Source organism: Enoplosus armatus, chromosome 22 (assembly GCF_043641665.1).
Source record: "Enoplosus armatus isolate fEnoArm2 chromosome 22, fEnoArm2.hap1, whole genome shotgun sequence".
In the NCBI taxonomy this organism is placed as follows: domain Eukaryota; kingdom Metazoa; phylum Chordata; class Actinopteri; order Centrarchiformes; family Enoplosidae; genus Enoplosus; species Enoplosus armatus.
In genome coordinates, this window is record NC_092201.1 from 1825623 (window position 1) to 1849196 (window position 23574).

At 43.3% G+C, this 23574-nt stretch overlaps 1 protein-coding gene across 1 annotated transcript in view; it reads left to right on the forward strand.

Annotated features, from left to right (window-relative positions):
• LOC139305172 (thyrotropin-releasing hormone-degrading ectoenzyme-like) overlaps nucleotides 1–23574 on the forward strand; it is a 108953-nt gene that overhangs the window by 64630 nt on the left and 20749 nt on the right. The window contains exons 6-10 of the mRNA XM_070929119.1: nucleotides 7380–7493; nucleotides 15895–16032; nucleotides 16279–16344; nucleotides 19679–19744; nucleotides 20241–20419. Coding sequence (XP_070785220.1) covers nucleotides 7380–7493; nucleotides 15895–16032; nucleotides 16279–16344; nucleotides 19679–19744; nucleotides 20241–20419 — 563 coding nt within the window. The remainder of the gene's footprint in view (nucleotides 1–7379; nucleotides 7494–15894; nucleotides 16033–16278; nucleotides 16345–19678; nucleotides 19745–20240; nucleotides 20420–23574) is intronic.

Sequence of the window (23574 nt, forward strand, 5' to 3'; positions counted from 1 at the left end):
TGTGTGTGTGTGTGTGTGTGTGTGTGTGTGTGTGTGTGTGTGTATCCAAAGCCTGATGTATCTTATTCCAAAAGCTAATAAAAACACATCAAAGAGCCTCACGCATTGTGTGCCCCAAATACTCACTAGAGCACCAAATGTGTGTTAATCCGCCACTAAAAATAGTCCCCAGCTGTTTTAGGAGAATACTGAGACTTTTTTTTCCAAAGTGAAACGATATATTTACGTCTTCAGTAGGAACCAATGGGCTTTGAGCTGAGGGACATAAACAGGAAGTCAGGCAGCATTGAGTGACGGACACACGAACACGTTGCTCACACTGTTCCCACCTGATCCATCATCATCTTCATCCACCTTCCGGTTCGTTCCCGTATGTATATCACAGATCATAGACAAAGACAACGTGTTGCCTGAACAATCATAAGATGGGATCGTAACATGTCATCGTTCTACAAACTTCTGTTGTCTAATCCAATGAGTCCAAGCAAGCTGTAATTCTAAACTAACGCAAGTCACTTAAAGATCATCCTGCTGACATGAATACTAACTACAGCACCAAATGTGTATTGCTCCTCCACTGAAAATAGTCCCAAACAAATAGTGCATTTAAATGATAGAAATAACATTCAGCACTTTTGTCATATTTTATTTAAGAAAGCAATCATTTATTGATGTTGTTTGTATGTTTATGTCGGGTAGTTGTGGCTTATTGGAGGCGCCGTTAGTTCAATACAGTGTTTAACGTTTAGTTTTACATATTGAGACTCATCAAACCGCTTCCTGTCTCTCTCCTTGTTTCGGTCTGTCTCTCTTCCGGCTGAACCGTTTTGCTCTGATTCGCTTTGCTTTTGTTTCAGTTAAATTGACAGGATGCATCGACGCACACACACACACACACACACACACACACACACACAAACACACACACACCCACACACACAAACACACACACAAACACACACACACATCCACTGAGCTGTGTAGTTTTATTGTTGTAAATCAAAGGTTTCATGGTTGTGACAGATTGGTTTTGCCAGCCGGCTTTATATAGCAATTTAAACATCACACACACACACACACACACACACACACACATACACACACACACACACACACACACACACACACACACACAGTGAATAATGGGAGTGCAGCAGGACTGTCAGGAAAACAAGAATATAAAGAGAAACGATCAGAGTCACAGAGCTGAGCACTCTAACCGTCTGTCTGACAAACTGTCTCTCTGCTCAGGTCTGTCTTTCTGTCTCTTACCTCCTCTTCCTCCTCCTCCTCCTCCTCCTCCTTTACAGACCAGGTTGGTGTTGCTGAAATATTTTGGTTGGTTGCATAGCTCCACAGCCAGGCTTAGCCTAAGTTCACCATGTCCAGAACTCAGCAACTAGGCTCTTGGCCTGGATCTAAGTGGCCCAAAACTCTGTAACAAGCCTATTAGCATGGATCCAGCTGGTCTAGAACTGGTCCAGATGCTGTGAGGTTTTTAGTCACCAAAACTCTGCAAAAGAGCATCTTAGCCTGGAAACAACTGGTCTAGAGCTTGCAGGTACACTCTTATACCAGATACAACTGGTCCAGATACTGTGAGATTATTATCTTGTGTCCAAGTGGTCCAGAAAACCACAGCTGAGCTATTAGTCCAGATTCAACTAAGCCAGATCTCTGCAGCAAGTCTCTCAGTCTGGCTTCAACTGATTCAAAACTCTAACAGGCATCTCAGCCTTGACCCAGCAGGTTTTTTTTCGATAGAAAGGATGCTATCCCAGGTCCAACTGGCCCTGATGCAGTTGAACAGGTCCAGAATTCAGCAGGAAGGCTCTTACTCATACTGATCCAACTGGTGCAGAACTCATCCAGATAGAGAGGGGTTCTTATCTCAGGTCCACCTGATAAGAAATGTGTAGCAAGCCCTAACCCAAAAGGTCCAGATCTCTGCTGGCTGATCCAGCTGTTACAGTGGCAAGGCCTTTAGCTCACATTGAACTGGTCCAGAACTCTACAGGCAGGTCCTTCTAGCGCAGACCAGCATGTTTTGTATCCTCCTTGTAAAGTTACAAAACTTACCAGCACTTGGCCGCAGTTAAATCCCCGACCCAACAGTCACAGCAGGATTAATTAAGCTGGAGGTTTGAGAGTTTGTTGCGACTGTTGTTGATAGTGTTCATTTCAAATTCAGCCAGTCAGGGTTGGAGACACTGTGGAAGCCTTCATAGCTCCACAGATGTGTAGATGTAAACAGTGTTTGTGCCAAATGACAACGTAGATTCATTTGGTGTTGGCTGTCGTAGAGCTGCGAGGAGCTCCATCCAAACAGAAAGCGAAAATCACATTCAGTCCCTCTGCCGAGGAGAGAGGGATGAATATTTATCAGTGAGGGTCAGATGGGGGGAGGAGAGGAAGAGGAGGATGATCAAAGGCACAGATCTGCTTTGTTCTAGGAGAGAGAGACGGAAAGAAAGACAGACAGGAAGTGAGACAGGCAGACAGATAGAGACATGAAGGAAGGAAGGAATGAAGGTGTTGAAACAAACAGAAAACAGCAGTCTGTTTTAATGCATAATTACTTTTAAATGTTATGTGTGAACGTTATTTTAAGCTCGTCGGCTGCTGTAAATGTCATTTCTGAAAATAAAAAAGACGTCCAGTACGCTGCTGTGTCACTGTAACATGGAGGATCGCTGGAGGCTTCGGCAATACTGCTGCTGCAAATACTGGTCAACATGTAACCAGCTGCCACTTTAACTGCATGAAGGGGGGGGGGGGGGGGGGGGGGTCAAAGCCAACCGAACAATAAACACAGCCCTGATATCTTATAATCTGAGTTGACAGTCAGGACTGAGATATTCCCTGGGTTACTCACAGACCCTCTGATTGGTGGAGGTTGTTGAAGCTGTGTTAAATTACAATATTCAGCTGAAGAAGACGCTGGCTTTGAGCATCAGTCGAAGATACACAGCATTGATCATGATGTGTTATTAGATTTATTAGGTTTCTGATTAATTGAATGCCAATATTGACTTGAGCTTTAGTTCTATTTGTTCTGTGCTTCACCAACTCATGCTACATGTTCCACTTTCTTAAGCTAATCGCTAACTTTTCTTGGCTGCGGTTGTAGTATAAAGAACAACCTGCTGTTTGGTGCTGGACGTGTAGCGTAAAGTAGGTTTGAGAAGTGAGACCGAATCATAAATAAATGTCCCTTAAAATCAAAACTAAAAAGCTAAAAGAGGAGAAGAAGTGCCCTTTAAAACATAAAATGTTCCGTCACGACATGATGAAACAGATGAAATCAGGGCACCATCAAGGCTTCTCACTTTTACAAAACTACAAAATGATCATATTTTTGATTCATATGATTTCATCGTTTATTTAATATTATTTTGTAGCACAGTTCATTGCCCCCCCCCCCCCCCCCCCCGGTTGGAGCGGTGACCCCCAGAAGTAAAAACTGCGTGTGTGTGTGTGTGTGTGTGTTAGCTCGCTGTGTTTCTGCTCAGCATTCATCCATCTGTCTCTGGTATTTTCTGGCTTTTTCTAAATCTTCCCTCCGTCTCTGCTTTCTGACTCATCATCATTCTTCCTGATGTCGGACTTTTCCTCCCTGAATCCTCCGCCTCAGCAGTCTTTCGGGTTCAGCATTATTTCCTTTTTGCCCCCTCACCCCCCACCCCACCCCCCCCCCACCCCCTACCTGCCCACCCACGATGCACTTGTGTAGCCATGGTAACAGCAGAACCATAGCAACTTCCCCCAGCAGAGATGGCCGACCCACTGGAGGCCTTTTTATGTTTTAATGAGGCTGAAACGGGATGAGAGATGACAGAAGAGCTAATGAAGACAAGCGAGGAGAAGTGTGTTGTAAAAACTACAAAAGTCTTCATTTTAAATTATTACAGAAGTAGTAACAGCTACACAGGATTTATTATTTTCTTTCACTATGAAACTAAAAGTCTCTCCAGTGTAACATTAATTATATTTTCTATTTGTCAGGAGGCCTGAACAAACGGTGCCAGCATGAAACCGATTTGATGAAAACTGAAAACTTACTGACCCACTTCTAACATTAGCAGCCAGCTGGATAAAGGCTACAGTCCTCTCAAAGCAGGAGAACAGAAATCAAATGTAAACTGCCACGTTTTCTTGAAAGAGGAGCTTAGCAGCAGTTTGTCTGTTGGAGGAAAAAAAATTAATTTCCCTGCCGAGCGGAGGTTCATTCTTTCATCAGAACGCTTAATAATGAAACAGAAACCTTTAAAGGAAAAATCTCACGAAACATGTTGGTGATGAACGTTTCCGTCTCCAATCAGTCGTTTTTATCTCTGTTTCTTCTTCCTGGTGACTTGTAAATATAATACTATAATATATGTATATAATATATATAATATTATACATGTGCATATAAAGATGGCCGACGCGTCTCCACCACAGACTGTATATAAAGATGGCCGACGCGTCTCCACCACAGACTGTATATAAAGATGGCCGACGCGTCTCCACCACAGACTGTGTATAGAAACCATGTGTGACAGAAACCATCTTTGCAAAACATTTGTTTGATGTGTACTTTGATTTTTTAGTTTAGATTGTTTTGGTTTGTCTGGATGATATTTCGCTTCCACACATTGAATGTCACTCTGCCCCCCATGTGGGGTCATGAAGAGGAGGCCTGCATGTCTTCATCAGCCAGCTGATTATTATGTGACTGAAGAATACGTGCAGCGCTGAGAGCCTCTGACCTCCCTGATCCACATTCTTCATATATGTTTACTTTCTTATTGTAATGATACTGTTGTTTTGGTCCTCTCGAGGTTTTGTCCTCGCTTGTCTTTGTCTGAGTCGAGGGTCTAAGAACAGTTTTGTATGCTGTTCAGGTTGTAAAGCCCCGCCACCAAGCTGTTTAGCTTGTTTATAATAACTTCCCCCCCCGATGGGAACATAGACTCACTGCAGCAGATGAGTTGATCCAGTTATAATCACTGTGTTAACTGCATTTCAGTATTTAGGGACACCAGGGTGCATTGTGGTTGTTTCAGTAAAAACATTCAGTGCAGATGTGAAAAATCCAGACTTCCTACAGATGTTTTTCCTGGGAAAGGTGAGTCGATGTTGGTTAGAATTCCCGGGAAACACCCGGATCTCAATTTGACCCCAGTGACCTTCTGAGGATCATGTTTTTCAGCGTCTTAAGATATCTTTGTTTTAAAAGTGAGATGTTTTAAATTGAGTTCTGCAGCGTTGCAGACAAACAGATTTGAGCTCCTGAACTGTCCACGTTGATTTTCACACGCCTCCTGGAGCAAGTAGAACTTCCTCTGGCAGCGTATTGTTTTCCATAAAGTGCAGTGGTCTCCGGTGTGACTGCAGCTCTGCCTCACACAGATACAGATCCAGTGCCTGTTGAGCCAGGCAGCAGCAGCTGAACAGCCTGCCAGCTCCCTCAGGGTGGTCGGGTTGAATCCCTGCCCAGACTCGGAGTCAAGCTGCCAGGGAGAGAAAGTATAGAAGTTGGTATTCATGGCTGGACACGTTTTTCTGCTTCACGACGTCTGCAGGATTTATGAGCCGCAGACTGAAGATAGTAGGTTTGTTATAGTAAATAACTAGATAAGCTAATTTAATAAACATAATAAATTAGGAGGATACAGATGAAACTGGAGTTAAACAAAAGGCTGAGAAATAAGTCTTAGATGGTAAAAATGCACCAAGCTATTATAGATTTTATTTTCATATATTTCTTTATTTAAATTTGATTTGGAACTATGATGAACTGCTAAAAGAAGCAACAAGCTAACAGGAGAGCGTGTGTGTGATCACATCATTAGACAACTGAAGAGTAATGCTTTAAAAATACTGTGTATCGACAACATAACTCCATATCATGTAAACTTGAGTTTAATTATCTTGAATGACTTCAGCTGATGTAAAGAATCATATTCGTATTGGAGCTTTTCAGAAACATCTGAGTTCCCCAGTTGTACTTCTGAACTTTGCTGTTGATATGAGAAATGTTTAAAAGTTGGAAAAAAAACACTCAATTTATCAAATTCACTGACACAATGACTACACCTGTAAACAATCTGAACATTTAAACAACAGCATCTGATGGAAAGAAAAACAACCGGCGATTTGTGCGACGACGAAATAAAACAAGATCTACAAGATCTACAGCTGGCAACACGACGCGTCTTCCATCCAGCGTTTGATCCTCCCTCATTTGATCGATCGATCGTCGGCTTCTGAAGCTCTGTGGTGGCGCTTGATTCTGTCCCCGGTGAGCTCCAGTTGGCTCCCGTGACTCTAACTGTACAAAGGCCATGTTGTTGTCGGGCTTCGTAATTAAACTCGACCTGTTTAAACTGCAAAATGATCCAAATGTGACTGAAACACACACACACACACACACACACACACTTTGATCAGTTGAAGGACAATTTACTGCAGAAACACTGAGCGCTGCCAAGTATTTAAAACACACACAGTCCCTCTCAGGATGGAAACTGCAGAGTGTGCCTTTTCCTTTAATGGTGCTTTAAAGTGAATTCAGAGGTAAACTTTTCTTTTTTAAGACCGTCAGCCATCCACGCTGCAGCTGAAGGTTTAAAGGCAACACTCCGACTCAGAGACAAAGCTGGCAGGGACACACATTTGTTCCCAAACGTTACGCCGTTTTGATTCAAGCTGTGTTGCCAGTAAACAGACGGGGTCCAAACGTATTACTCTGGTGGCCGAACGTTTCGCTATCAGCAAAGTTCAGTCCACGCTCTCTTTCCTACGTGCGCCGCCTTTATTAAACTTCACCGTTGTTTTCGCCCCGAAGAGGCTCTGAGGCGCCCTGAGAAAAGACACACCGTCCAATCAGGTGGCAGCATGCCCTTTGAATGAGCCTCCTCTGTCGGCTCAGGACTCTGCTGGTCTCTGCTGGTTTGGCGTCATCGGGCGGAGACCACGTCAGTCCTTCAGGAGGACTCTGGCTGGAATATGTCAACAACTATTGAAATATTGTACCGACATTCAAGGTCCCCAGAGGATGAACTCTGGCGCCACCACCAGGTCAAAATTATAATGTGTCCTACATTTTGATTTATGATCAAATATCTGCAAAACTAATGAGACAAGACTGCTAATTAGCAAACATTAGCATTTTGCATCAGGTGTCGAGGTATTTGTCACATAAACATAATGAAATGCAGCACATTATGGGATTGTTAGTAGAAAGCAGCGTGTGTCCTGACGACTTTACTGATTTTGCTCCTTTAAACGCACCACCAGAAGTTGTCCGCAGGATTTTATGAATCTTTTCAGATGAAATTATTTGACAGAAACTGATATAAAATATTAAATAACGTGTTCTCTGTGTCTTTCAGTGGTTTGGTGATCTGGTGACTCCGGTCTGGTGGGAGGACGTCTGGTTAAAAGAAGGTTTTGCTCATTTCTTCGAGTACGTCGGCACTGACTTCCTCTTCCCAAAGTGGAACATGGTGAGTAAAAGACTTTAATTCATAATATATTCATTCATTTAATTTATATATATCCTTTTTTTTTTTAAAGGAGGAGAAAAAAGTCCAAACCCATTAAACTTTGGGAAACAGAAGTTTCAGAGTAAAATGTTTAAGAATCTTCAGACACTAAATACAACAAAACAAACGGTCTGTTCTAAGAGATGAAAACAAACTGTGGCTATTAAATCAAACTTTACACCTGTTAGACGAGCTCTCAGTGGACGGAGAGGTCTGAGGATTATCCAGAGTAGCTGCTGACTTAGAGAGTAACTTAAACAAAAGCCCATTCAGCTTCATTGTGTTGGTGGCAGAATAAAATGGCTGCACTGTCAGATAGAACTACAGGGAAACAGAAAAATGTGTTGGGGACTATTTTCAGCGGTGGATTAATCTACATGTGGTGCTCTAGTGAATATTTGGGGCAGCAGGACGGGGTTTTTGACGGGGTTTCTGAGTGATGTATAAATATATCACTCAAAAACCCAGTGGATGGTTTGAAAAATGCACAAAGCTTGAAATAAAAAGTTCCAGAACCAGCAGCTCTTCTTAACTCTGCTCTGAAGCGCTGGTGAACACCCGATGGGAATGTTTGAAACAAATATTCGTAGCTAAAGATGTGTCTGCTGCTCAGTTCTCAGGGCTCAGCCATCTTGTTTCTCTTTATTGTATAAAACTTTACATAACCTAAAACACGTTTGGACATTCAGCGTGTGCATAAGAACAGAGTTAAAACTGGCTTTTGAGGAGGAGGAAGTCCTGACTGCGAGGTCTCCTCCTGAACTCTTCCACCTTCTTCCACTCGCGTGGATCGATATCTGATTCCTCCTTTTCTAAAAGTGTTTTCCTGCAGTTCAGCAGGTAAAATCCTGTTTCGTCTTGTCCTCGATGCAGCGAGCGAGTCGCCTCAAAACACAATACAATTAGAAATTAATTCTTCCTCAAATTTGCTCAGAAACCCCCCCGACAGACGAACTCGGAGAGAACTCGTGAGAAACAGTGAACGCTGCAGAACTTTAAATCATAGCACACACACACTTCCTCCTGCTTTGTTTCTGCAGAAGTACATTGTGATTTACTTCCAATAGAGAACGCGTTACACCAAAACACCTTATCTCCCCCACGCACACACAGTCTGCTTCTCAGCAACATGGCCTTTTTAAATCCCTGTTACTGTGGTTCTGCACGGCTGGACGCTTTAATAGAAACAAAGTGTTTCTCCAATAACAAGCACAACGATGATAAAGCGTCTGCTCCTGATAAAGCAATTTAGTCATAATACAGGTTTTTATTTAAAAAGCTGTTTCCATCAGCGGCGAGTCAGAGCGCCGCGGGGGGGGGGGGGGGGGGGGGGCAAGCCGAGGAAATGAAAATATGACCGGGAAGGAAATATTACAGCTAATCAATCAAGCATGTAGCCAATCAGGTCGCATGATGTCATTCCTCAACATCTGTGTGGGAGTCCAACAAACTGAGCCAGGATCGATTTCTGACTTTAAAACCCAGATTTAAGAGTTCAATTTAACGGCGACATAAAGAGTCGTGTTTACAGCCGCAGAGCAACACGTGGTACACGTATTATAGCACCACATATTTACAGCCGTGACCAAAACTAGAAAGCGCCTTTGGCAGATCGTTGAGAAGCAGCCGTTTGCTTGTGATTTGGCTGTTTTCAGTTCAGGTCCAGTCAAGGTTTTTCCTTCATCATGTGTCGCTGTCACGCCTGCAGTTTGGTTCAGCTTCATGTTTACGCTGTGAACGTGAAGCCGACTGTGTCACGCTGCGTCGTCAGCTCGACGCGGAGCCAGAGGGGGGAATCAAAATGTGAAAGCATGTAAGTCATGCTTCCCTTTATTGGGCCTGAAGGGTCCTTTTGTTTTATCTGATGGTCACAAAGAGCTTGTGAAGAAAAAATTGATTCTGAGCGCTGTTAGTCAGGGCTGTAACGAGACCTCGTATGTCATAAATACTGACCCATAGGCAGAAAAAGAAGCCACAGTCTAAACACACCAGACTCCATTTGAAAATTAACCAAATAAGTTAGATATGAAAGATGCAACATGATATGAAACACTAAATGTATTTCTTCAGTGGGGTTACACCACAAAATAAAATCCTCCCTCTCGTATATTTTCAATAAAAGACCACATGTGGTTATGAAAATGGGACTTTCACAGCCGTCGTCCAACATTTTAATCAACTTTACTTAAATCACCGAACACCAATACAATGTGTTTTTCTACAGTGAGCAAAAACCATAATATTTGTTTTGTGTGGACACAATAGAGCAGTAATGAGGGACCGAGCTGAGCGTCACCTCAACACCGCAGTGGTGGAAATTAAGGAAGTACAAGTTTGAGGTACTTTTTACTTCTTTCTACTTCAATTTCAATACATTTCAGAGGGATTACATGTTAATGCATCAATAGCAGTAAGCGGCCATTCTGCGTGAGTACTTTTACTATGATACATTGAGTACATTTTGATGATGGCAGAAGTTTTACTCGTAAAACGCAGTAATAACTCTGTTTTATTACTACTTTTACTTACTGCCAGCATGATGTCTGCTCATCTGAGCTGAATTCAAAGACAGAAAGCAGGTCAGAGGTAAATGTCGACCAACAGAGAGGACGATCAATATTCATCTTCTCCTCGTAGAAACGGACACTTGACCCAGTGAGAAGTCGAGTTTGTATTTAAATCATCCTCCGCGGTTCAAAGTGTGTTTGCAGTCAGTTTAACCGCTGCTTGGTTTTAACCTGCGGGTTAACGGGAAGTAGATAAAATCATCTGTCCTGGTAGATTCAAGTTCAAGGTTCATTTGTTTATCATTATACAAGAAATGCAATCTGTAGTTTCTTTATGCCACACACAGAAACCAAACTATTATTCAAGGAGTGCAGAGGAGGAACCTCACGGCCTGAAAAAGAAGCTGCTCTTCTGACTAATAACAAGTGTGTATCACAGCCAGATGGAGCTCATTATTATTATTAACAACTCATCAGCGAGCCACACATCTTCCTTCATCACCATGAACACACACACTGGGGCAGCAGGACGGTGCATGTGGGATTGAGTCAAAATAAACTACAAAGCACCAAATGTAGATTAATCCGCCGCTGAAAATAGTCCCCAACAAATGCACCATTTCCTCCTGTCTGTTTGATAAAAACTCCTGCGAGCAGCTGTTGGAGGAAACTATTTATCACAGACATGCTGGGGACAACACGGAGTTATTAACTGGTTTTATTTGTTGACAATAACAGAAATATAGATAACGGTCGTGTTCAGTCATTTGCAGCGTTGCTAACACTGTTATCAACTGTTACAACTCAGTTCTGTGAAGTATTTATGACAACTTCAGTTTACACGACAACTAAACAGGAAAAGGGCGTCAGGTCTTCACTTCCAAATTAAAACACGTTTAAAGCCACACCCCTGCTCCTAATGACACCGAACAACCAGATTTGAAGTGTGCACGTGGAACCTGGACCTGGTCCAGTCCTCCAGGTAGATGATTCCAGTTTATACGGAGAGCTCATTATCAACCCGACATCAGGACGGGAGGCACAGAGGGAACCACAGCCGAGCCGAATGACAGCTCAGCGGCGTATTTATACAACGCTGAGGATGAAATCGACTCCACTCGATTGGAGAGTCGGACCGGGCGTCCTTCCAATCACCTTTCACGATGGCAGGCAGGAAACAGGATGGGCGGGGCCTCGGCATCAGAGCCAATCACATAGTAGAGATCACATGTTCTGGTTTGAAGAAGTGGAGAAGACCAGTGACGTGAAGGAGGACGGAGGGAGGAGAGGAGGAGTGACGGGTGGAGGTGAAGGAGGATGGAGGGAGGAGAGGAGGAGTGATGGGTGGAGGTGAAGGAGGATGGAGAGAGGAGAGGAGGAGTGACAGGTGGAGGTGATGGAGGATGGAAGGAGGAGAGGAGGAGACGTTGAAAAGCTCAGCAGCTGCTCCTGAACGCAGCCCCGTCCCTCCATCTGTGTGTGTGTGTGCGTGTGTGTGTGTGTGTGTGTGTGTGTGTGTGTTGGCCTATTAGCTGTCCCTCCACATGTGGGTCCATGTGGTTCATAACAACCAGATGGACCAGATGGACCCCCCCCCCCCCCCACCCCAGGTGACTTAAAGTCTCTGTTAATTAGAGCTGATGTCTCATTTAGTCTGATTTCCTTTTTCCAACTAATTTCGGTTTCATCCAAATTTGCCATTTAACTAATTAACTAATTGTGTAATTTGTGGTGGAGTCCCCTGATTCTGTCTGTTTACCTGTGTGTGTGTGTGTGTGTGTGTGTGTGAGTGTGTGTGTGAGTGTGTGTGAGTGTGTGAGTGTGTGTGTTGACTCTAAGATGAAAGCAGTAGTCTGTCTTTACCCAGGAGTTAGCCCAATCCTCTGAGGAGGGATCAGACCAGCTCCTGTATAAACAAACAAAACATCCAGGAATTAGTCGGATTCGCTCCCGTCACCCAGAAAGGATTCTTTTCAAAACAAACTGTTCATACTTAAGTTCATTTACAGTTCCAGCCAGAGGATTTCTGGCTGCCAGCCGGCCACAATCCAGCCCCCCCCCCCCCCCCCCCCCCCCCTCTAATTACCAGACAAGGCGTGTCTAGATATCACAGTAAAGGTGCCATTCATTCAATTCACGAGTCTCCCAGACTTTCTGCAGCTGCTTAAATAATGTTTATTATAATGTAAATTCAGTGTATGATGTGACACGATGTTTCCCCTCATTTGAGCGAGGACGTCGAGGATTTCTGGGATTATTATGCTGCTTTGTTGGTGCACCAAGTGAGGAAGATGTGTCTCTCCCTCCTGAAGCTGCCTGTAGTTTTGTTTCTCTTCTGTTTTTATGACGAATGTTTCGCCTCCAAAACGCTGATCAACAAAGCACCAGGAAAAGAATTAAACAGAAGGACAAAGCAGCTTCATGAAACGCGGACCTTAACAGACGTGCATCTTAAAATTGTATTATTCCCAACTACCATTACTTTTTTATTGAGTGATGATCACATTGAATTGTTGTTCTTTTTATATTTCTAATTTATACAGTGAGAGAACAGATTTGCATGCTCCATTCCCAAAACAAACTGGGTCTGTTTGCATGTGTTTGGGCTGCTCATTAAGGCAGCCGATGCACACGTTCTCACCTCTCCGCCTCCTTTTCAGGCGGATCACCTGAGGAGAGGTGCGAATGTGTCGCCTTTTCAAGCAGCTGATATTCATTTGAATAGAGAGGCAACACCGAGAGATTTAAAACGTAATGTTTATTTCGAAAGCACAGTATGGAACAATAAAAAACATACACGCTGTTATTTTGAAATGGCAACACCATTACTTCTGTGTGTGTGTGTGTGTGTGTGTGTGTGTGTGTGGAGTTTCTTCACTTTGTACAATGCCCCCCGTTGTTCTTCACGACCAGTCTCTGTACTTCTGATAAGTCTGTAATAACTTTGTTACAGAGTTCTTGGGTCAGTTTCGTGTCCCAAAAGAACTCGACGGCCCGGACAAGCTCCTGCCTCGTGCCTGGCTTCGCCTCCTTTCGGATGAAGTCTTTCATGGAGTGCCAGACAACCTTCATGGGGTTAAAATCCGGCGACTGTGGCGGAGTCCTTACCCAGTTGATCCCCTCCGATGCAATGCAGGTCGCAGCAGCGGTGTGCTTTGGGTCATTGTCCTGGAAGAAGCGATGTTTCGACCCAAAATGATCCCTGATGTACGGTGCTGCGATTTCTTTGATGATAGTGTTCTCAAAGTAGTGTCTGTCCATGTGTCCCTCAAAGATGACCATGGGACCAGTACCGTGTCGTGAAATCAGTCCCCAGATGTGGAGCTTCTTGGGCTGTGGTTTGGCAACAAACTGGTCCTTTCTGCGGAAACAAAGCCTGGTGTGGTGCTCCAGAGCGACCGACGTGACGTCCGTGAACAGCACGTCATGCCACGTCTCCCCAGACTCGATCCACCGAAGAGCTTGCCTTAGCCTCGCGACTCGGTTGCGCTCTCTCGTCGTTGGGTTTCTGCGTGCGCGGCGAATACTGTTCACGCTCAGTTGAACACCAAAGTCTGCTTGAATTTTCTGCTGCACAGCTTGGGCTCTCATCTTACCGCTGGTCTTTGTCGCCTCATCAATGGCAGTCAGGATATTTCTGTGGAAGTCAGAAAACATTAGACTTTATTCATGTGCAGGAACACGTTTCACACACAGAGGAAAACGTTCCAGCTGTTGCAGAGAAGCTGCTAAATGCACACTGTTGTGTTGATTCTTACTGGTGCAGCTTCCTCGGACATGAGCGGCGGGGTTGCCTCTCCTTGAAGTGATATCGCACCGTTCTCAGCGAAACTTGAATGCCCAGCCTCGCAAAGTGCTGCTGGATCTCGTGCGCTGATTTTCCGCTCGCTCGCATCAGACGAATCTGTCGGGAGTTCTCTCTGTTGATGTGCGTCATCTCTGCAGCGTGGCGATCGCAGAGTGACCACTTTATGCTCACTTATAGAGCACACAAGCGGGGGGTGTTCCAACAAACCTTTGTGATTGGCTAAAGTATGCGACAGGTAACCCTAACCAATAAGAATGTAGCCTGTCCAGACCTCAGACCGCCTACTCCACCAGCCAGTCCTTCCCTCCACTTCTGTGGGCATCCAACACACTGTGAAGAGACGTCGAGACTGTGGATGTAAATAAAAATGCCTTTTTTCTGTCCTTCATCTGTTTTCAGTGTCGGCAGGAAAGCTGCCCACTTCCACGCTCTGTGCTTATTCTGTGTAATGAATGAAATATATCGAGATAACGTAAGAAAGAAACCTAACAGCTGTGTTTACAGCAAGCAGCAGATCACCAACAGAAGTTGTACGCTTACACTCGGTGTTGACAGTCTGCGTTGTGGGGGCTGGGAGATCTGTAACGATGAAACTCCAATGGCCCATTAGATGCAAACAAAAAGGCGCTCTCTGATGCTAATGATTTTGTTTGGGCTCAGTTACGAGCAGACTATGAGAGAGCTAAATTCCGCAGTGGGCTCTATAAACTACTTTATCTCTTTCTTTTTATGTAACACACATTACACTGCAAAGATGACACAGACACCAGATGTTAGACAGGTACCTTACCATTTACTTTCAGGAACAAAGGAAACACATCAGCCTCTGAATCACAGAATTAGACTGGGTCCTCTCAACACTATGTTTGTGTTCATAAATCCAGACTAAATTTTAAATTATATTGTTTGACAAGATGAATATTTCATGGATATTAACACAGCCATATCTGCCGAGAAGTAGCCTGATCCCAGCAGACACTGTGAAATCTCAATCTTTTTGTCGATTCTAATGTTTATTGAAAATGTAATATCTCAAGAAACTTTTGTTTAACTCGATGTAGATTCATTAAAACCAAATCTGCTTAATAAACAACTTTAATCCATGAATTACACAGAGCCACATTGGACCAAGAATTAGCCCGATGACAGCAGAGATTCAATTTAAAAAAAAAGAAGTTCCTGTTCGTTCTGTTCATTAGAAACAAACTTAATAAGCCAACAATGCTGTTGGCTTAACAAGACGGAGCTTCATTAAAACCAAATCTCCATAGTAAACACTGTAATCCATGAATTAGACAGAGCCGTACTTCTCTGGATTTACCCTGATCCCAGGGGTAATTTGGACAGAGCTTGTTAACGCGAGAGGAGAGGAGAGGGAACAGGAAAAAGAGGAATGGGAAGACTCGAAGAGACGAAAGACAAACAAAATGATAATAGGACACAAAGAAAGGAGGAATCAAAAGAAGTAGAAGAGGAAACATGGAGAAAATTACAAGATGAAAGAAGAGAAGGAATCAAAGGAGACGAAGGAATTATGGAAACCAGAGGATGAAACTGGGAGAAGGCGAAAGAACGTGTGAATGAAGAGTGGAAACTAGAAGAAAGAAGAAAAGACAGACAGGAAACAAACAACAAAGATTACAATAAACACAGATTAACCAAACTAATTACACAACTAAACCTTTGTTTACTGAACCAACTGTTTCACTAAATGACAATTTGTTGACCGACCAGAATCTGCCGAGATCTGAGCTGGAAGAAAACCAAAGCAAACCCCAGTTTCCCAAAATGACTCTATGAGTGTCGTATATTAATCATATTGTGGGGACAATTACGTGTTCACACACCAACATTGTTGACTCACCTCCAATATGGGGACACGTATCTGGCTTCCCTAGTTTTAGGGTTAAGATGTGGTTTTATAGTTAGAATTAGCTTCAAGATTTGGTTGGACATGAAGTGGTTAAGGGCTATGGTCAGCCTCCAGAGAAAGAATGTCAATGCAATGTCCCATAAGTGACAAAGACTAATTCTTTTGTGTCTTCAGGAGAAGCAACGCTTCCTGACTGACGTCCTCCATGAGGTGATGCTATTGGACGGCCTAAATTCTTCCCACCCGATCTCCCAGGAAGTGGAGCAGGCGACGGATATCGACAGAGTCTTCGACTGGATTGCCTACAAAAAAGTAAATGTCTAATAAAATATGGTGATAACTTGAGGACTAGCTGATGAGCTGCTGTGGCCTGTGAGCTAACAGGTAACATGCTAGCTAACCAGAGACATTCTAGCCGCAGTGGGCTGGGAGTTGGCTGAGCTAGCTTGGTGGCTAACTGGAAAATAAAAAAGAAACCTGTTTGAATGTAAGAGCTGTGAGCATGTTTTCACTGTGCGTGCATATGTTTGAAAGTGTGTATCTCTGTGCTGCCTGTAGGGGGCGGCGTTGATCCGGATGCTGGCTAACGTGATGGGACAGCCGCTGTTCCAGAAAGGACTCAATGTAAGTTCATGTCCTCCTGCAGGTCCAGCTGTATATACAAAAGGTTTATATATCTGAGGACAACAGGGACAGTTGGGGTTTGGCTTTAAAATGACTTGTCAGGATTCAGACAGAAGCTGTGTGTGTGTTTGTTTAGCCATATTTTGGCTAAACCCTGCATGTTTGGAGCATACTGAGTATACAGATGGGCAGCGAATAAGTGGATTTGGCCGCAGGGTAAGTTTGAGAGGAAGTTTTGCTACTTGTTGTCTGCTGTAAAGCCGTGCCAATGTTAAAATCCTCTGTAAGTGACCTGAATTTAAGCAGAGCACAGCCACTGCTGAACATCATGCAAACCTTTTACAGCCACTTTGAAAGTGTGTGGAGGATACACTTTTGATATTTAAAGGATAGATTTTTTTTGTGTCCAGGAACACAGCCAGGATTTTTCGAAATACTAAGGTCATAACTCCAAGTAACTCCTACCACCAGACACCATAATGATATTCTGGATTTTTATTCATATTTTATTTATTCAGCTGTTGAAATGCTGTTCAAAGCCTATTCCACACTGCCAGGATTAAACTTGGCTTAAAACTAGTCAAATTGAAACAGTCTAAAAGTACTGGGATGAGACTATGACATAGCCACAAGTGTACATTTATAATTGTAGAATATAAACTCCGTCCTAAAACCTCCTAATTCCCCCTAAAAAGATTGAGCGCCTCCTGAAGGCAGTGGGTTTCAGAGTGTCACACTGCATGAGAAAATTACATTTCAGTTTAATGAGGTACCATATGTTCCCTGGAATCATGTTTTTAGTTGCCTTGCAGTTTACGTAGGGACAAGTTCAAAGTAGAATTCAATAAATAAAAAAGTTGTTCTAGGGGACGTCCAGCTTTGATAATACTGACGGTCTGATTCATCTTATTGACTGTTATCACTAAACCATACAGTAGAGTAGATAACAACATCAGTGGCGTTGATGAAGGAGCGTGTTGCATAATTTATCGGTCTCTCTGATGGTTCACACTGGTTCAATGTTAATGTCTCAGAAACATCAGAACAGTTAGAGTTTATTTTACAGCAACAAAGCTTTTCATCCACAAAACTGGAGGAAATCAGTCAGCCGTCACTGTGGAAATGACGCCACATGATGTAAGATGGAAGTGGGTTGAATGTAGTTTTTGTTCTGAATACAGAAATATACATGAAATCCCTGCACACACACACAAACATACATGCACACACACACACACACACACACTATGTCCTGATTTTCCTGCAGAAACTGTCAGTGACCTGAAACACACTGAGAAGCAGATTCTATATAAAAACATTGCTGATCCAGCAGCAGAACAAGCCGAGAACACTGCATGTGTGTGTGTGTGCGTGCATATACAATGTGCTGAACTTTAAGCCACATAATAAGAGCATTAGTTTCAGTCCTCAGCTGCTTCATAAACATCTTGGGAAAATATTGTCTTCAGTAGTTCTTTAGAAACAAACAAACTGCAGCAACACATGAAGGAGAACACCTAATAATTTACCCAAAGCACACACAACTCCATGAAACTGAGCTAAAACATTAAAAAAACATGTGGCGACGGTTTGAATTGTAATCTGAGAATAATAGAAATGTACAGCATCGTTACAAATAGGCAATATAAGTTTTACATGAGCTCAGTCCTGCGTCTTACCTTTTATTTCAGTAAACATTCAATGGGAGTCAAGGCCGATCACAGCCACACTGCCACACTGACGCCACGTTCATGTCACACAGGATGGACGCCAGTTAAGTTTGGGTTCATTTGCCCGGACGAACAGACTTCGGCTGTCGTGAAACATCAATATTTATCCACCTTTCCTGTGTTGTGGAGTGCAAAGTCGGGTGTTATCAGAGAAACCTGCTCTGGATGTTGATGTGAATAATATTTACAGAAACTGGCAGCTCCAGTGTGACGCGAATGTGGCAGAAACTCCAGAACCTCTTCAACAATTATTGATCCGGCCCGTAATAAATGTGAATAACAGCCGAGTGAACAGCGAGTGTGTCTGAAGAGTTTTTGTCGACGGCTTTAACTCTCGCAGCTGCTGATGAATTATTATCACTCATCTGTTTGGTTTATGTGTATCATGCTGCTAAACCTGTGTTTGTGTTTGAATCAGGATCAGACTCTGTGTGTGTGTGTGTGTGTGTGTGTGTGTGTGTGTGTGTGTGTGTGTGTTGGGGGGGGGTGTTTTATCTCTGTTGATGTCGGCTTTAGTGAAGGTGAGAGAGTCATACTTATCAAAGCCACAACACACTCTGTGTTATCATGTGTGTCATCTTGTTCCAATAAAGAGCTCCTCCTCGCCTTATCGACCTGCACACACACACACACACACACACACACACACACACCCTGACAGCTGATTGACTGTGAGGGATCCTCTCACACACACACACAGAGGAATCAGACTAGAGCTGCTTCCCTGTTGGTGTTCTGTGTTATCTTGTACGACTTTCCTGCCTTTTCTTGTTTCATTATGAAGCCAATCGTCCACCAACACTCCCCCAGCCTTTGTAATCCCAGTCCACTGCAGATACTGGGAACAGACAGGGATCAAACCAGCTGCCGCACCACTAAGTCCCTTTTGAACTGGGAGATGCGCTCTGGGAGCTTTTGAGGCTTCACCTTGTTCGTTAGCTTAGAAAATATAACTTAGAGCTTGAAGTCAGAGCTGAGAGTCCTTCAGACTCAACACAGTTACTGTACTTCAGACAACAAACACTTTCAGATTTCCCTCTAAAAGCTTTCTCACATTGTCGGCTCCTAAAACCAGGTGGCATTTAATGGGGAGGCGGAGACACGTCACTCACTCAACCTAACAGTTACATTCATATGCAACTCATTTCCACTTGTTATGTGAAGTTCTCAGAGCTTCTAAAGGAGTGTTAGATTATACTGCAGAGAAAAGGCATGTGCAGACGTGGTTGTGGGGTAAGCAAAGCACCGTCAGTGGGGGCCAGGGTTCATATCCTGTCCTGTCTGGATACGCTGCAGGTATGTATGGCAGGACCCCTCACGTCAAGTACAGATCTGGCGTCATGCTTCAAGTCATAACCATCAAAACAGGAAAAGCTGATACTGTAGATGAGGCAGTAAATACTAGCAGATGCATTCAATATGAATTTTAAATCTGTCTTTATCCAGAGGGAGTCTGGTTTCCTTCAACATGTATTTTGCGTGATTTATAATTAATAGTTAACTCTTCAGATCAGGTATGCATGATGGTATTTGGTGTATAAAGACAGGGTTAGGTTAAATGATGTCATTTCCTGTCACATGGTGTGATCTGTCTTTGTTTCCAGGATTATCTGCTGAGTCACATGTACAGCAACGCAGCCAGAGACGACCTGTGGAGCAAACTGTCTCAGGTAACGCTCACCTGCGTGCCCCCCCTCCCCCCCACCTCCCTGCGCTGTTAGTTAGTGCCTTGCTCCACAGCAGGGATCCAAACCTGTAACTGCTCCACATTCGGCTCTTCGGGGATAAAGCAGCCAGACTGACTGAAGCTGTTAATTATTTAACGAAGCAGTTCTAATGAAGGCCGGAGAGACGCTCGTTAAGGCCCACTGGATGCGACGGGGATGGGGAAGCTCTTGTTGCCATGGTAGCCTGACTGACAGGTGGAGGCGAGGCTTGTTTTCGTGTTTGTCCTTCACACAGGAAGCTTCTGTTTAATGAGATTCATCTTCGTTACACTGGAAGCTCCTTAATCACCTGAAAGTCTGTAATTTTTCACCAATTAAGTGACTTTGAACTAGTTATTGGCTTTACCGTTATTGACGATGGATAATTACTTAATGATATGATTAAAATAATTGGCGTTAATTAGCCATTGATTATTCATACATCATGTGTTTTGTCCAGGCTATGCGTTCAGAGGGGCGGGACATCAACATCGGAGAGATGATGGACAGGTGGACTCTACAAATGGGCTACCCCGTCGTTACCATCAGCAAGAACCAATCAGAGCAGCTCCCCACTCATTACATCACCGTCAACCAGGCGCACTTCCTGTACGGGCAGGAAGGCAGACACGACAACAGGTAGGTTTAAACTCTGGAAACTTTAGACTGAGCTTTTGTTAAATTGATGCACAGATATTTAAACTGATTCAATCCTAAAGGTTTCAGTCCTGAATGATGCGGGGACACCTCTGCTTGATGTGGCGGACTCCGCCAGTAACAATTAAAACTACTATGTAGAGAAGATACAAATACATTGAATGGCTGTCCATAAATCATGTCAGAAATGGGGTTTGAAAGATCTAAAAGGTTTGTTTACGTCAGTAATATTTCTGAACAGCAGAGAAACAGACCAATATAATATAATATAATATAATATAATATAATATAGCTCAGTCAAATTAGATTCCCATTTATTTACGGCAATTGACTCTGATTGACTTTGGTGTTAACGTTTTATAATTAACAACTATGTGGACTTCTGTTGTTAGCATGCTAGCCATGCTCTATCAGTTTATCCACACTACTTCCTGTCCCGTGCAGCTTTTGGCCGGTAAATCACCGGGCAGATGTTGGTGTTGGTGTGACTACAGTTTAACTGGACGGACGAGAAGCACCAATCATCCAAATCCACCGGGTCCAGATGTTTTTACGTCTCAGGATGTTTCAGTGCAGCCCTCTGGATAACCTTAACGTTTTCAACCCCTCTAAGAATAATTGTTCTAAAGTTCAGTCTCTGAGGGACACTAGCCGGCCTTTAGACTGTTCGTCTTACCCCCCCCCCATCTGTTCCTTATATTATTACCACTGAACTTTTTGTTCCACACCTGAATAAGCATTAAGGTTGTCCTCCATTTTCTCCTGAAAAAGCACTTTCCCACTTTTTCTCCACATTCTTTACCACCTTTACATCATTTATATTTCATTTATATTTGATTCACTTGATGTTTTATTCACATCCTTCACAACGTCTGGAGTTTATTCTCTTCGCTGTTTTATCGACCCACTTTCTCCCCCATCAATACTTCATCAGCTCCTTTCCTCTTTTCTTTTCACCTGTTGTTCACTTCTTTTCTTTTTAAGTTCTTTCTTTCGTTTGTTTCTGTCATGTTTTTTTACTGTAGCTGACATTTACAATCACTCTGACCCTCTCGGTTTCTCACCAGCGCTTGTTACGTCGCCCCCCTCCTCTGTTCTGCTTTTCTTCTTTCATCTGGAGTCTTTTGTGTTTCGCTCGAGCTCCTCTGCTCGGAGTCGCTCCCGAAGTCTCCTCAGCTGATGAACTGAAGCTGTTTGTTGTAGGTGGAGTTGAATTCTTTCTTTTGCTGTGGTTGAGTCTCGTGGGGCTGCGTTCAGACTCAGCGGTCCCGGGGTGTTCACCGACGCTTGTGAAAAGGATCGGTTGTTGTGCTTTTAAGCTGAACCGCCGTCACGGCTGAACGCAGCAGCGGCAGCGGCGGATTGAATCAGAGGCCGCCGCCGCTGTTTGATCCCGTGGAGCTGCGTTCAGAAGTACAGCAGTGTCCTACAGTGTTACACGCTGTTGACTTAGAATCCTGACTTATTTATTTTTGTATTTCTTTTATTTAAATGCAGGGAAACATAGAATTCATAGAAAAATACTGAAGTAAACAGGAATAAATTGAAACTTGTGACCTAAACTATTGTCCTGTTGAGTTGTGAAGCTGTTTAACATCCTTAGTGAAGCACCGTGACACCAGATCACAGAATAGGTTTTTAACTGTGTCTGTGTGTGATGATGATGTGTGACTGAATTGTTGTAACATGTATAGGAATACGTATAAACGTATAAAGGAAATGAAGTTGGAAAGGAAGCTTTTTATTCCAATAAGAATCCAAAAAAAAATCTTTTCAAACTTTTTGTTGCATTTTTTAACTTTAAGTGTTAAGGTGACATTTCAAAGATCACAGTTTATTTTTTTGTCAGTCATTTCTTTTACATTCTTCTCTTCCTCCAGTCTCGGGTGGTTTGAGGGAGACGTTTCAAATGTGTGTCTTTTTTCTTTTCCCACCATCAAACAACCGAACGCAGCGAGGCAAATAAATGCTTTTTTAAAGAACGGAGCTGACAGCAGAAGAGACGAGGAGAAACCAGAGGACAGCGGGAGCTAACGAGAAGGTTGAGCTAATCATACTGAAAACGAAATCAAACGTAAACACATCACAACTCATCTGTGAGTAGCTAAAGAGGACAGGAGCCTCGTCACCTGACAGGTATACAGACCTGTGATAGGAGGGATGTTCGATTTAATTAGCTTTAATGCTAATCAGGACAGTGAAGAATTATCCTTGAGTCCTCAGACGCACAGTTGTGAGGAAGTTTATTTATATACTGCTTTAACTTTCTAAGGCAGACATCACAAAGTGATTGACAAAGATAATTAAAACGCAGAACAAGTACAAAAACTGACATTAACATATCGGAAAAAATAGGCAAAAAAAATGAATGTCTTAATTGGACATAATGGAAATGTTGGAAAAGAAGTTGTGACAGCAAGAGAAGGCAAAACAATTCAGACTCGTCTTTGTGTCAGGACGTCGTCTTCTGCCGGCGCACATTAAACCAGAAACTGTCTCTCATTTTTATGTCTGTCAGGTCGGGCTGAGATCCTGCCACTAGAGGTGCTGACAGGAGTATTTATGAACCTTAAGTTCAAAGTTTGAAACTCTTGAAATGAAGTTAAACCTTGCGAGGCAGCTTTCAGGGCACCACGGGAGAATCCGTCTCGCCAGGCAGGCTTCGAGTTACGCACTTGTGGCGGGACCACAGTGGACCAATCAGCATCCTCTGAGGAACAAACGTGGTGTAGGTGTGACGACAGCGAGAAGCGACTGTTCATTTGAGAACAACAATGGTTAGCGTAGATGTTAGCGTAGATGTTAGCGTAGATGCTGCTGTAGCATTTATATATACATGTACATATCGAGTGTTTCTTCTTTGAAAGGAACAGGAAAAGATGTTTTCGCTCTCCTACTACCTCCGATGGTTCGATGATCTGATTGGCTGAAGTTAGCCTGTGATAGGCTGATGGTTCATCCAATCGCCTGCCAGGTATTTCTTGAAGGTGCTTTCCCTTTTCCAAACAGCTTCCAAGGACGACTTCTCAGATGATTCTGTGTAATAAACCATCTGGCGCATCAAGTTAATGACAAGTATAAACAGGGTCAAAGTGGTTTCTAATAGAGGAAGAGGAGGAAGAGGAGGGAGAGGAGGG